The 13,691-nt window shown below is 43.6% G+C and overlaps 1 protein-coding gene across 2 annotated transcripts in view; it reads left to right on the top strand.

Moving 5' to 3' along the window:
• Positions 1-5,893, top strand: part of st3gal2 (ST3 beta-galactoside alpha-2,3-sialyltransferase 2) — a 56,087-nt gene extending 50,194 nt beyond the window's left edge. For both annotated transcript variants that reach the window (XM_037767997.1, XM_037767996.1), the window contains 5 exons: positions 93-226; positions 2,524-2,703; positions 3,058-3,103; positions 3,722-3,841; positions 5,033-5,893. In XM_037767997.1, the coding sequence (XP_037623925.1) occupies positions 93-226; positions 2,524-2,703; positions 3,058-3,103; positions 3,722-3,841; positions 5,033-5,206 (654 nt within the window). In that variant the 3' untranslated portion in view covers positions 5,207-5,893. The remainder of the gene's footprint in view (positions 1-92; positions 227-2,523; positions 2,704-3,057; positions 3,104-3,721; positions 3,842-5,032) is intronic.
• Positions 5,894-13,691: the final 7,798 nt, after the last annotated feature.

Genomic DNA, 13,691 nt, shown 5'->3' with positions numbered 1-13,691 from the left:
TTTTTATGTCTCCTGCTGTTCCAGTGCTATTTCATTTCCTGTGTAGCTTCAATCCAGTCAGCTTGATTCGATCACGGCTGTCTCTTTCGCAGGTGATTCCCGGAAGGTCGCCGTACGGCTCGTGGGATCCAGGACGCTGCCTGCGCTGCGCCGTGGTGGGGAACTCCGGAAACCTCCGCGGGGCCGGATATGGGGCGACCATTGACGGACACAACTACATCATGAGGTGAGAGGGATGGATGCAATAGATTAGAGACCAGAGAGCGGATGCATGGCTGCAATAGATGGAGCAAGATTGATAGAGGAAGAGACGAAAGGAGGAGGAGGAGGAGAGAGACAGGTGGAATGGCAATGCAACATTGTGTTTGTGTGCAAAAGGGAGAAGTATTTCTAAAGACAGCAGATGTGTGTTTCTGATACAATATTTAATCTTGCCGTTTAATGCCGTCCTCTATTCATCTCCCCGATTGGTTGACAGAGAGGTCACCTGACCTTGTGTGAGGTCACCACAGAGAGCTTTATGTCCTCAGAAGCTGAAACATATAGATTGTGCCTCTCACGTACACACCCGTGCAGAGAGGCACATAAATCTGAATCTATTCCCCCGGTGCAGCAGTGATGGATCACAGTGCCTGATTGTTGTCAGTTGGCATGAACACACAGCTATATGTTGTTTCCCGCAGCACAGTGTGTGTGTTGCGGCCACGTGCTCGCGGCATGAAAGCTTCCGCAGCAATGACTAGTATTTTTTGTCTCTGCGCGCATTAGCATTAGCATCCATTAGCGTTGCACTCTCAGTAGACCTGCGTGGGCAGCGTCCAACTTCCATCTCCTGTTACACTTTCTCATCGCTGGAGGTTTGATTCTCATTGTTTTTATAATGAGATTGGCCCACAACAATCCCACTCTACCACCACCACCACCCACCTTCTGTCTGGCTGCCTTTTCACCCCCGCTATCTTAGTAAACATCTGTTTTTTGTTCACTGACATATGTGTAGGCGCACTCTGTGGCCTTTTTTTTTCAGTTGCCCCTTTCTGTTTACATAAACAGCTCACTCCTCCAGACAGTGAGTCACAACTACTGTAAATACAGCAAAGCGGTGTGGTTCAGTTACTGTCTGACTGTCTGACTGGAGGTTGCACTGGACGAAATATGCTTATTGTATTATATAAAAATAAAATGTGCTTCTGGAAAGTCCTCGTCATGAGACTTAGACGAAATGACTACGACCACTGTGAACTGGTTTGCTGGTAGTGACAAACCCACAGTGAATTGTCACCTTGTCTTTCAGCTCCTTGTTTTGGCTTTACAGCCCATAACTTTACTGTTTTGGTTCACTCACTCTCTCACTGTTTCCAACAGGTAGCTTTTTAGTAAAAAAGCTCTAAAAACCCACTGAACACAACCTGCTCAGCACCCAACAGACACAGTTTAGTGACTAGCTGTTGAACATAGTGGAGGAATTGGCAGCTAAAGAGCCATACTTGGAAGTTGGAAGAGACCAAAACGGAGCTAAAAGAAGAGTGAATATTGCACTTGCATCTGTACGGTGGCCCAGGACTCCAAATGAGTCCTCAGTCTTCCGGTTTCCCTTTTCGAATGACGAATACAGACTACCGCTACCTACTGGTATGGAGAATTATTTCCTCTCATGCAGACGCAGAATGTACGGGGTAGTTGGCCGTTGGCTTTGCAACCATTTGGCCATGACACAGGCGACACCACAGTAGGACCTTCGTCGCCACTAGTTCATTAATGATGGTTTGGTGTGTCTGGACCTTTAGTTTTTACAGCTGCCCCCACATGGCAAAATTAAGGTTTAAAGAGGACCTATTATGCCTATTTTCAGGTGCATACTTGCATTTTGGATTTCTACTAGAACATGTTTACATGCTTTAATGTTCAAAAAACACTTTACTTTTCTCATACCGGCTGTACTGCAGCACCTCTTTTCACCCTCTGTCTAAAACGCTCTGTTTGAGCTGCTGCCCCGCCCTCCCGAAAAGCCCAGTCTGCTCTGATTGGTCAGCTGGCCCCTTGTTGTAATTGGTCAACCGAACCAAACTCTTCGGACTCCGCTCTATCTAACTTTTTTTGAGGTTGTATTATGCAAACGTGTTACTTGGTGACATCACCACGTTACGGAAGAAAAGGCGGAACTTCAAGCAAGGTGTTTCAGGAGCAGTGTTTCTGTGGGGAAGGGTAACTCCCCATCGGCGTGGACTTTGGACTTTGTAACTTTGCAGCACTTTTACATGCACAAAACACTATATAACACACAAAGGAAAGGGAAAAAGAATGAAAACATAATCGGTCCTCTTTAGCCATGATCCTGCCATTTCTAAAATGTTGAACTAATCCTTTTAAACGCAACTTAAGTTGGTTCCAAAAACATTCAGAAGCAGCTATCGAGTCAGCATGAAATTAGATCCTGTGAAGCAGTTTTTGGCACCTATTTGACTACAGTCGAAGCTCACAGGAAAACGTACATCTCTTAAGCTGTCCCTCCCTTGCTTCCAGGATAAACCTGGCCCCCACGGTGGGCTACGAAGAAGACGCCGGCAGCCACACCACTCACCACTTCATGTACCCGGAGAGCGCCAAGAACCTGGCGGCCAACGTCAGCTTCGTCCTGGTTCCCTTCAAAACGCTGGATCTTGTCTGGATCACCAGCGCTCTGTCCACCGGCCAGATTCGATTGTAAGAAGAGACACACACACATACATATGCATAAGCATAAGCATGGATTAACACACATGTGAGTGCACACAAACATAAAATTAATTCTGGATGCAGTGTAGGGACACTAAAATGTTGGCATCCACCGTTTGACTTTAAGGCACAAAGACGCGCATAAGTACAGTTTGGGGGCGTACACACACCCACACACACACCCACACACACACACACATAGTTGTGAGAAGCCAGAGAGTCGCTGGGCTGGAACAGTCTGTCAGCCGTCAATCATCCAGAATTCATAGCTGCAGCAATCACATAAAGTGATGATTAAATGTGTTTAATCAATCTCTCTCTGTCTCTCTCTCTTTCTCTCAGCACCTACGCTCCAGTGAAGCAGTTCCTCCGTGTAGATAAAGACAAGGTGTGTATTTTCAACGTCCATCGCAATTACTTTTGGCCACAAAAATACACCAACACACACACATGCAGCCACACGTACACACACAGAGTGACCCCGCTTTGCTGCAATTATATCATCCCCTCCCCATTGTTGATGAGGGATTACAGTTAGATTATAAACCTTCCCTTTGTTTTAAATAATCTCCCGCTCGCTCTTTAATCCGTGAAAATAAATAAACTCAATCACAACCTCGGGGAGTATTATAAAATCTTTTCTTGTTCGGTTGGACCTTTTGAATATCCTGCGGCTATGATTTGCACGAGGTTATCTCTTCTGTATTAATGTATAAATAATCTGGGTGAAAGCTTTAAATTTGAATTCAGAGGAACTTGGGTTTAACTATACATAAACTGGGAACTGGGAAATGGGGATTTGTTCTTTGGAAGAACAAATCCACATTTTGTCGATCTTTCTGGATATGAGCCTGTGGGACAATGCCTAAAAACAAATGTATAAAAAAAGAATCTTCTCCTCTTATATTCCATGCAGCTGTTTGGGTTTGCTTCTTAGTTATGTATACAGCAAGTAGACGATATATTACAGTATTTCCCTTCCTCTGTGTTTCTGTCCACCACTCAGGTCCAGATCTTCAACCCAGCCTTCTTTAAATACATCCACGACCGTTGGACCAGACATCATGGGCGCTACCCCTCCACTGGCATGCTAGTACTGTTCTTTGCCCTGCATGTCTGTGATGAGGTCAGTTTCTTTCTCTTTCTCTCTCTGCTTTCACAAAACCACATTACTGTCAATCCTTGCATCATGCTGAAACTACACTTCATATTCATTATGAATAGATAAACATTTGTAGAGATGCTCCGATAAAATCTTTTCCTTCCTGAAACCGATTTCGATACCTGAACTTGGGTATCGGCTGATGCCGAGTACCGATCCGATACCAGTGCATTGGAAACATGTCACTGTTTTACTTGTAGGGTTTTCCAGTGTAAAATATTGCCAAATTGCTGACGTTTTGCTAGCTCTGGCTAACGTTACGCTCTCTGCTAACACCTGCCCGATCAGTAATGCGCATGTGCAACACTCAACAGAGATGAAAAAGAAGTGAGATGGCTCACTTGTTAGCTACTTCCATCATCGATTTCGGACGCAGCGATCCGTTTTTTCCAGAGCTGATGATGGAAGTAGCTAACGGGTGAGCCATCTCAGTTCTTTTTCTTCTCTGTTGAGAGTTGCACATGCGCAGTAACGATCGGGAAGGATGTGCGGTGTGTCAATATACGCTTGTTACATGTATAGTGTCCTTTCAAAATTTCACAGGAAGTTAGGTTTAGGCAACACAACCACTTAGTTAGGGTTAGGAAACGGTTGTAGTTGATGCTAACTTCACTGACCAGTGACTCACAGGACCGACGATACAGATGAGTCACGTGACTAAAGACTGACGTGACAAAATAAGTAAACGTTACATTTAGTTTCACACAGGACTCTTGGTTGAAAGTCTTGTGTTTGTTTGACGCGCCCGCCCTGAATGTACTCTCACGCTATTGATACTACGTCACTTACTCCAACCGTTGAATAATGCGGTGGGTGGGTTTACATTGGAGTTAGTTGAAAGACCGGTTCATCGCATACTGTTGCTAAAGGGTGCCTCCGTGCGTCGGTTTCCAATGCCGAGGGGCACTTACCAAACGGTATTTGACGAGTTGGGAGTGAGAACGGGTTGATGGATCGGGTAGCAAGTGACACAAGGTGTTGTTGCTGTGTAGCGTAAATGAGCTGATAAATGATAACGTAATATTGGATCGGTGCATAGACTCGCATACTCGCCGATACCCAATCCAGCATTTCAGGCTGTACTGGAGTATCAGAACAACTCTACACATTTGTAATCACACACTTGCTTTCCAACACGCTTCAACTCTCTTCTAGGTGAATGTGTTTGGTTTCGGGGCGGACAGCCGAGGAAACTGGCACCACTACTGGGAGCAGAACCGCTATTCCGGAGAGTTCAGGAAGACCGGCGTCCACGACGCCGACTACGAAGCCCAGATCATCGAGCGGCTGGCCAAGGATGGCAAGATCACTGTATTCCCTGGGAAATAACCAGCAAACCACCCTGTGCATCTACTGTTCCGACGCCGGTACGGCAGCAGACACTATAGAGGCTGCTGCTTAGAACGTGTTAGATATCCTCGCTTTCACTTACCTGTACCAGTTTGGGTTGAAGTAAATGCTTACAGAAGGCGAGATGAAAAGGTCACAAAATGGTGCCAAACAATGTTATTCTATTCACTTTCCCTCATATTGGAGAGGCTGCCCACCAGAGGAGGATCTGATTGGAGAACATGGTGTTGTCTCTATAAGAACCAAGAGCCAGGAACACGTAGATTCAAATGTAATTCTGCTCACTTAGGACCTAAAAGTGGGAGTTAAGCCTTTAAATTTGACAATAGAGTGATCGACTCTTAGTAGTTTTCAAGGTTGCAAGACCACAGATCTCTTTTCCAGGGGCAGCTTCAACTCAGGAGTGGAAAAACAAGTGAAGGCTGGACAGCAGGAAAACTAAGAACCACTAATATCGACTTTGACTGTACAGAACACCAGAGGGAAAGATCTCACCTTGGATGAGTGTCATCCATTAACAAAAATACAGTATGCTGCGTACTGAAAAGGGCCACAGAAACGGCACCGTCAGCATCGAGCGGACTATTGTTCTACAGCCGTGTGATGTCTGACAGTAACAAAGTGTGCATAAACTTCCAGTTCTTCACCGTCTAAGCACGAGGCTCTGTACTGTATGCCTGCAGACCAGATGGACACAAACTGCGGAGATATCAGAAGCCAGTGTGCTGTTGAACATTTTGAGACTCAAGGATTAATTTTCCATCTCGTACAGAACCCCGGGACAGGACTTCCTTGAGCTCTATACGAGGCCAAACCTCAATTGCCACTTTTCATTGTCACAACTCCACTTTATGTGAGTGTGGCCTCACAAGACAGCGTTACAAGGACCCTGTCCGACTGTGATGAGTCGTAAAACGCTCGGTTATAAGACGAGGTGATTGCTGTGAGTTTATATCGTATTGACTGTCCTCTAAACCCTCCCGGGTTTTTAACGGGCTTATGCAAAGCCCTCGACATCTTGCAGCAGACTCACGGAATCAAAACTTCTGACTCGGACAGATCGCTGCAGCACTAGCATGGGCTTCAGCTCCTGCAGAGCAAGCTAACCTGGTTTTAAACACCACGGTGACCACAGGCCATGCTACAGTCAGTATTCACACTCAGACACAGGGAGACGAGTTGGCGTGACTGTGTGAGACTCTAATGAGGCCAAAAGTCAGCCTCCTGGGATTTCATGTTTGGAAGGAGTCACGCTGGTTTCTGGACCGGAGTTTCATCCCCATGTGGTCTGTCAGGGTCTAATTTGGGAGGCGAGGATCGGAGGCGGAGAGCTGGGGCATGAAGAAGCAGTGTGACAAAGGCAGCATGAGAAACATCATTTGCTCCAGTGTTTTTAAGGATGAAAAGACATCGGTTCACTGTTGTTTATGTGCTACACAAACAGTACTGGGTTCACCACTTTGGTTTTGAAAGGACTGAGAGAAAAAGGGACCTCGCTCTGTTTCTTTTCCCTTTTCACAGACTTCACTGCCGTATCCCAGTGGAGTTGGAGACTGTCAGGAGCATTTCGCCCCAGATAAAGGCCCACATGATGGGGTGAAAGAAAACCCGACTGGATGTGGGAATTCTAAAACCTGTCAGCAGCTGGGCTTCATTAACCACTAGCCCTGGTCCCCGCTCAGCCAATTAATACTCCAGCTCTGTCTGGAGGGGGCTGGAGCCACCAGACGCCTTAGACTTCACCTCCGCACCGCATAAACTGCATTTCCTGCTCTGATTTTCATATTGATGGCATATCCCCCTGCAGACTGCAGATTTCATTTGTTAGTTTTTATGTACTGTTTAGCTTTGAGTTTACACTTTGGCTGGATTTATATTGTTGGCTCGGATTAGATTTTCTTTTCCACCCAGGTGGCACATTAATGTTTTTTGTTTTTTTTTCATGATTTGGTATCAAATAATGCTCATTTACACAGTCATAGCCTCCATTGTTGGTTATTTACATCTTTAACTAAGAGGCACAAACAAATGTCAGTCATGGAAGTGCTGCTAGACGGTGTCGGAAAACAGAAAATGTGTGCCACAGAGAGGAAGGAAAATAACAGTATTTACCTGAGGCTGTAAATCCTTCCAAAGATGCTGGAGATGTGTTTATCAAGAAGCAGCTGGTGGCAGATAGGGAAGAGCACTCAGGGTTCCTACGCAGATCTTTCAAGGTGCGATAAGAAGTATTTCTACTGCCCCTTTACACCAAACTAACGTATGTATCCATGGGTTTGAATGATCATTGATCAGTATTAATGACGCTATAGTTAATTCATGTTGTGCCGAGAGGTCTGTCTTTTAAAAGTGACTTCCCAGACCTTACTTTATAGAGTGGTGCAGGAATGAGTCCTAAAACCCAGGCTGCGGTTGAAAAGTCAAAAAGATTACGTCCTAACGTCTTTTCCTAACAACTTTTCCTTGACCTCGATGGCACACGTCATGAGGTCAAGGAAAGATGAGAAGGAGAATTCAGAAGGACTTAGGAAAAGACAACCGCGGTGTTAAGAGAATCCGACTGCACTTTCACTACAGGCTCCGTAATTATGATGCGACGGCAGCGGATGTTAGTGACGTGAGTCTGCCGTGGTAAAACTACAATGTTCTGAAGATGGACTACAAAAGGCGCCGCTTCCCCCCGTGCGTTATTAAATAGGCCTTTCAATGACAGGCTCCTTCACCTGTGAAGAGAGATACCACCGGTCCTTCTGCTGCTGTAACACTTTACATCAATATATAAAAAAGGATTATCTGACCTAACATGGACAACCAGTGAAAAATATCACTTTGAATGAAATAAACAAAGGAATACAGTATATGATAAATATTGAGTTAATTGTTCAAGTTATGGAGAAGGTGTAGGATCATATAGTTCTTCCAACTTCTTTTTGGACATGTAATATTTATTTATTTATTTAGATTATTTGTTAATTGTTACTGATCATTTTATTTGTTATTCTTGTTTTGTTTTTACTGAGGTATTTTGTTACATGTTCGAAATAAATAATTAATTAAAAATAAAGTGAAACAAATTGGTTGTCACTCTCCGCTCATGTTAAACATGAATCCCAATTAGTGTATGAGCTTATGAAAATAATATGCAAGATAAGCATATCATTTGTTATCCGGAACGGCCGAATGGTGCGTCGCTTTAAATGTTGTTGCTGCAAGGAATTGTGGGATGTTATTCTCTCTTTCCCTTTGGTAAAGGATGGTCCAGTGTATCCTTTGCTAAAGGAGATAATAAAGGAAGCATTGAAGCTCCTTTCCTCAGCATTTGGAGGATTCGAACAGCTCTTATCATGGCTTCTACTTCACGGGGTCATTTAACTCCGTTAGGAACCTTCCTAAGCAAAAAGGACTATTCGACCGCAGCCCCGGAAATGAGATAGCATTTTAGCACTTCCAGTTCCCTCATCTCCAAGTCAATGGGTTTTTGGTTAGTTGCCTGAAATAAGGTCTGTGGTTAACACAAGTTTGAGATTTTAATGCTTTGTTCTACAATATAAAATATGTCTATATACATATAGTATATATGGTCTAAGACAGTCTAAAAATATTAGTAAACATGAACAATTCTCTCCCAAATACCAAACCTAGAGTGCTAAAACTCAAATTTGTGATGTCATAGGGTATAAAGTTTGGAGCTTCTCCATAGACAATGAATGGGGAGAAATGTTCTAGGTGACACAGAGCACCCAGGGGAATGATCTGAGTATATGGGAACATTTTGTTTCACAACTGAGAACACTGCAATAGAATAAAACTCATTTGGGTATAAAAAAGAAAACAAACATTATGTGGGTCCATGAAATCATCTCCCATTTAGTGTCTTAGTGTATCCAGATTTTATACCCTATGACATCACAAGTTTGAGACTTACTTCTCTGGTTTCTGGCTTTCACAGAGAGTAGCTGATGTTGACAAATATTGATTGAACTTCCCTAGGCCGTGGAAAAAAACATATTGGAATTCTTAATTTAGGTTGTGTTCCCCTTTAATGCTCCTTTAAAACTATGAGAACACTATACTAGTACAGCTAAAAGTTTACCACTCTTTATTTCCCCCCAGACAGAGTTGGTGGGTTGTTTTAGTGACTCATAATGTGCCACACCATGAGCTAAAAAAAAACCCTAATCTGTCACCCTCAAAAGTGGTTAAAGATAGCTGCATTTGTGAATAGAAGCTGTGTAGGAACCGTGAGTGCCGCTGCAGCAGCAGATGCTGCTTTCATGTGACAACACCTGTGTATTGTGTGGGAACAGAGCTCATTGTTGAACGCACATCCCTCTGAGTGAGTTCTTAAAAGTTAAGGGATTTAACCACATGAAGCTCACTCTTATTAAGTGTTTTTTTCTTTTGAGATTTAGTTCTACCATTGCTCCTGCTGAGAGGAGTGAGGAGTGTCGGGGGCGCAACACCGCCCCCAGCAGGCCATGTGAAGAACTGTGCCTCCTATGCTGATATCCGTTCTGTTGGTGTATTATTGTATTATCTTCGGAGGATATTGTGTAACCACATCATGTATTACCGTTGTACTTTATCTGCTTTCAGTGTTTTTTATCCTACTTTGCACATAACAGATTTTACAGGATGCTTTAGTGTTGAGCTGGGCTCACTTTAAGAGTCCGTGCGGCTGAATCTGGACATATTGTTTGTGTTTTCTCTCTCTCTGTCACACACACACTCTCACTCATGCTTCGTGCCTTGTCCTGCTGCTGGACGTATCTCACCTACAGCTGCTCCATCGGCAACACACACACACCTGCTACCTTTTTTTTTTTAGTCACACACACTCACATGTCTTTTGGCTGAGAGCTGTGCCTTCTGAGCTGCACACACACACACACCTACATGAAAACACACACTCTGCCTTCTGCTCGGGATACAGACACCTCCCGCTCTTCACTTCTTACTTGCTTTGTGCACTGACTTTGTTTTCTACAGATCGCTGTAGGCTAAAAAGAGAGGATGTAAACCGGTGATGCAGTGTGACTCGCTGTGAATTCTTATTAGCTACCTTTGTGAACATCAAGCGTATACTTTTGAGGCTTTTCTAGATGACGTATAGTGAAAAATGGCAGGAAAGATGGCAGACAGAGAGGGCCATCCGCTGGATTCGAGCCCACAAAGTTGCAGGTATACCTGTCCTATCTTTATGTCTGTTTCCAACTACACGGCGACTGTAGAACAGATGGTGACAATGACAAAGCGTCTATAAAGGTTTAGACATATCAGTGTACCGCTGCTTTCGTGGTTCGGCGTTTTCTACTGCTACTGTGGTCGTGTGTTATTGATGTTTGTTTCCCAAGATGCTCTTTCCAACTTCAAAATGAATGTGTAAATTGTTTTGGAGATAAACACGGCTCTCTGGCAGCAGAATCCTATCACAATCTTGCAGCCCGCAGTGGGTGGAAAAGTCTCAATAGTCGCCCGTGGCCCCCCCAAACAAGGCGAGTACCTGTACCAGTATGGAAACCGTTATCAGTATCCTCAGTTTCTCACAGTTGGAGACCAGAACATTGTGATCAGATATAGGGGGGGAAGCAGGGTGATCCCTCTCTGCTGTGCTAGCCTAAATTAGAGCGAAGGTTTTACAGTACATGACACAGATCTCATCTGAGAGTGTTCCCTGTAGCATTTATAACCTAAAGTAGGTCTTTCCGCCTGTCGCTGACCCAATACACTGATTTCTTTTTGTCCTCTGGAGTGGATTCTTCTGGAAGAAGCACCAGTTTTCAGGTCATGTGTCTGTGCCGTGGATGTGTCAGGAACATAGGCTCGGAGCTGCATGGGTTAAGAGCATTTTGGGAAATGTGGTCCTTGATTGTGACAGTCAGGTATCCAGGGTGCGGCAGGTTTTCTCAGGTGAAATCTGAATGTGTGGTTCAGTCCTCTGATAACGCTGACAGAAACAAGGCAAAATGAAAGCTGACTTGAGTTTCTGTCACAACTTAAAGGCACAGTGTGTAGGATTTGGCGACATCTAATGTGGTTGCAGATTGCAACCAGCTTACCACCCCTACGCTCACTTCTCCCTTTCCAAGACTGTGGTAACGTGAGTCGCCGAGTGCAAAGCCGTGGTAACACCGTTCGCCTCGCTCAGAGACCATCCTTACCATAATAACACTACTTTAGGAGCAACGGAAGTCAAGACAGCGGCTGGCGGTACCACGGTTTTGCACTCTGGGGCTCACGTTACAGCAGTTTCACAAGCGTGTTCGGAGAACTACGGTGGCCTTCAGGTAATGTAAAATGTGACTCTCTAGAGCCAGTGTTTGGTTTTTCCGTTCTGAGCTACTGTAGAAACATGGTAGACTCCGTGAAAAGGACCCGCTCCCTATGTCGATATGAAGGGTTGTGAGTATTTTATTCCATTTCTGCTAGATCGCCCAAAATGTTACACACTGTTCCTTTAAACTGGACTGATTTTCTCTTTTAGCACTGCGTTATATTTTTTGGGAATTCCAGGCCAGACTCATGCAAAACATCCCCCAGACTAAAATCACCTTTGTTCTACTTCGCTGCCAGTGGAATCCGGGTCCCTTTCACATCCAGGACTATTTTTACACCGTTTGGTCTCGCACAGTTTGTGCTGAGGCACATTTCAGTAAAGCCACAAACACCATTTACTGATTGCCTGGAAAATGTGTTATTGAGCCTTGTACGACTGCACAAAAGCAGCAGACAGAAACCACTGGAGTTTAACACAATTCTCATTTTGCGAGATCGAAAAGGAGGCACATTAAACTCATTAAATTACATTTTTTATGGGGTAATTAAACAGAATGAGAAATGAACACAGTCTGAAAGCACACCTGCTCTGCTCGGAAAAAAGTGGACACTGATGTTTTTTTGTCAGAGGGAGAATATCTGTATAGCAGCTCTATCCCTTACATGCATCTACATTTAAAGGAATAGTTTGACATTTTTCTGGGAGTATACTTATCATTTTTTTGCTAAGAGTAAGGTGAGAAGATTGATACCACTCATGCACACGAGAGTGGTATCAATCTCATCATCTAACTCCCGGCAAGAAAACTAATAAACAATTTTCCCAAAATTCCAAAGTATATATTTGCTATGTTACAGGCAAATTGGGTTGTTTTTTTTTCTAGCTGGCTTTATTACTCTAACATATTAATCAGAAACTCATTAGGTTAACACAAAGTCAAAAAATTTGATCAAATTTGCAGATGTCTGGCAGGGCAAAAAACAGCCAGGCAGCGTCTCCAGCTGTAACAAAAGAGAATCTGTACCAGAGAAAAGGAAAATAATTGAATACCACTCACAGCTCCTCAATTTGTATCTTTCCAGTTGCTATGTTTAAAGTGGCTGCAGCGCGGTGTTGTTCTGAGGTTAATGGAGAATAGGTTTCTGCAGCAGGGACAGACATTTCACTGACTGGAAGAGAGCTTTAAAAGGAACAAATCCATCCTGATCAAAATACTGCCGGTCCAGGCTGTTGGCATCGTGACATTGCCTGTGACTGTTGCCAGCGTGCTGTGGAGTTTGAGGCTGAGGTGAGGACTGCCTCGGGCAGCTCTTTCCTCATCAGTTCACTGGTCTGCATTGAACAAGAACAGCTCTTTAGCAGCAGTCACTGAGCTGCAGACTGCACATATCAGACTGTCGCTGTGGATTGTATTGTGCTAGTAGGCCTACTCTCAATCAAGTATGAAGTATCAAGTAGGATTAAAGGCTGCTTAGTGAATACATCTGCCGTAACAGCAAACTTACTGGTGGCTCATATAAAACCGATTCTGTAGGAAAACAGATTTAGAGAGAGTTTGATGTCTCAGTTTGGATGGGTGAAATCGTTCCATATGGGTGGTTTCCTGCTGTCGGGATCTGTCATCATCTAGTCCCGGCTTTAATGTCCCATTCTTCAGTAGGACTACCTTTTGGACAAGGTAGTACACATGTATTTACTACATTGAAACATCTGTATGATATGTGATACGACTTTGTATTTTATGCTATTGTACAAATAAAAGCGTCATGAAACATGAGGTAGAAGTGTGATGTTGTATTTGTGGAATTAGGGCTTTGGTTTACACTGAACCACTGAAATGATCTGAACTAGAATAGAAATCCTGAAACTAGATTCAATCTGGCAGTGGTGGTTTGTTGCGGAGTCCTCAAGTAGCCTATATTTTAGTACTTATTTCAGAGAGACCTTGTACTTCTTAATCCATTACATGTTTTTCCCCCAGCTTTAGTTATTTTTCAGATTGTATTTATAAAACGTGATTAGTTCATGAAAAACAATTGTTCACACATTAATAAATCTAATAATATTTCAAATTCAAATTGTGGATATCTCTAATGACATTTTTACTAGTCATAATGTATTTTGGATATTCAAAATGACATTATCTGGAATACCTTTTTTCATTTTGGAGATCTGAAATCAAAATGA

This window comes from Sebastes umbrosus, chromosome 4 (assembly GCF_015220745.1).
Source record: "Sebastes umbrosus isolate fSebUmb1 chromosome 4, fSebUmb1.pri, whole genome shotgun sequence".
NCBI lineage: Eukaryota > Metazoa > Chordata > Actinopteri > Perciformes > Sebastidae > Sebastes > Sebastes umbrosus.
Note: the sequence above shows the minus strand (reverse complement) of the source record. Positions and strands in the feature narration are given on the sequence as shown.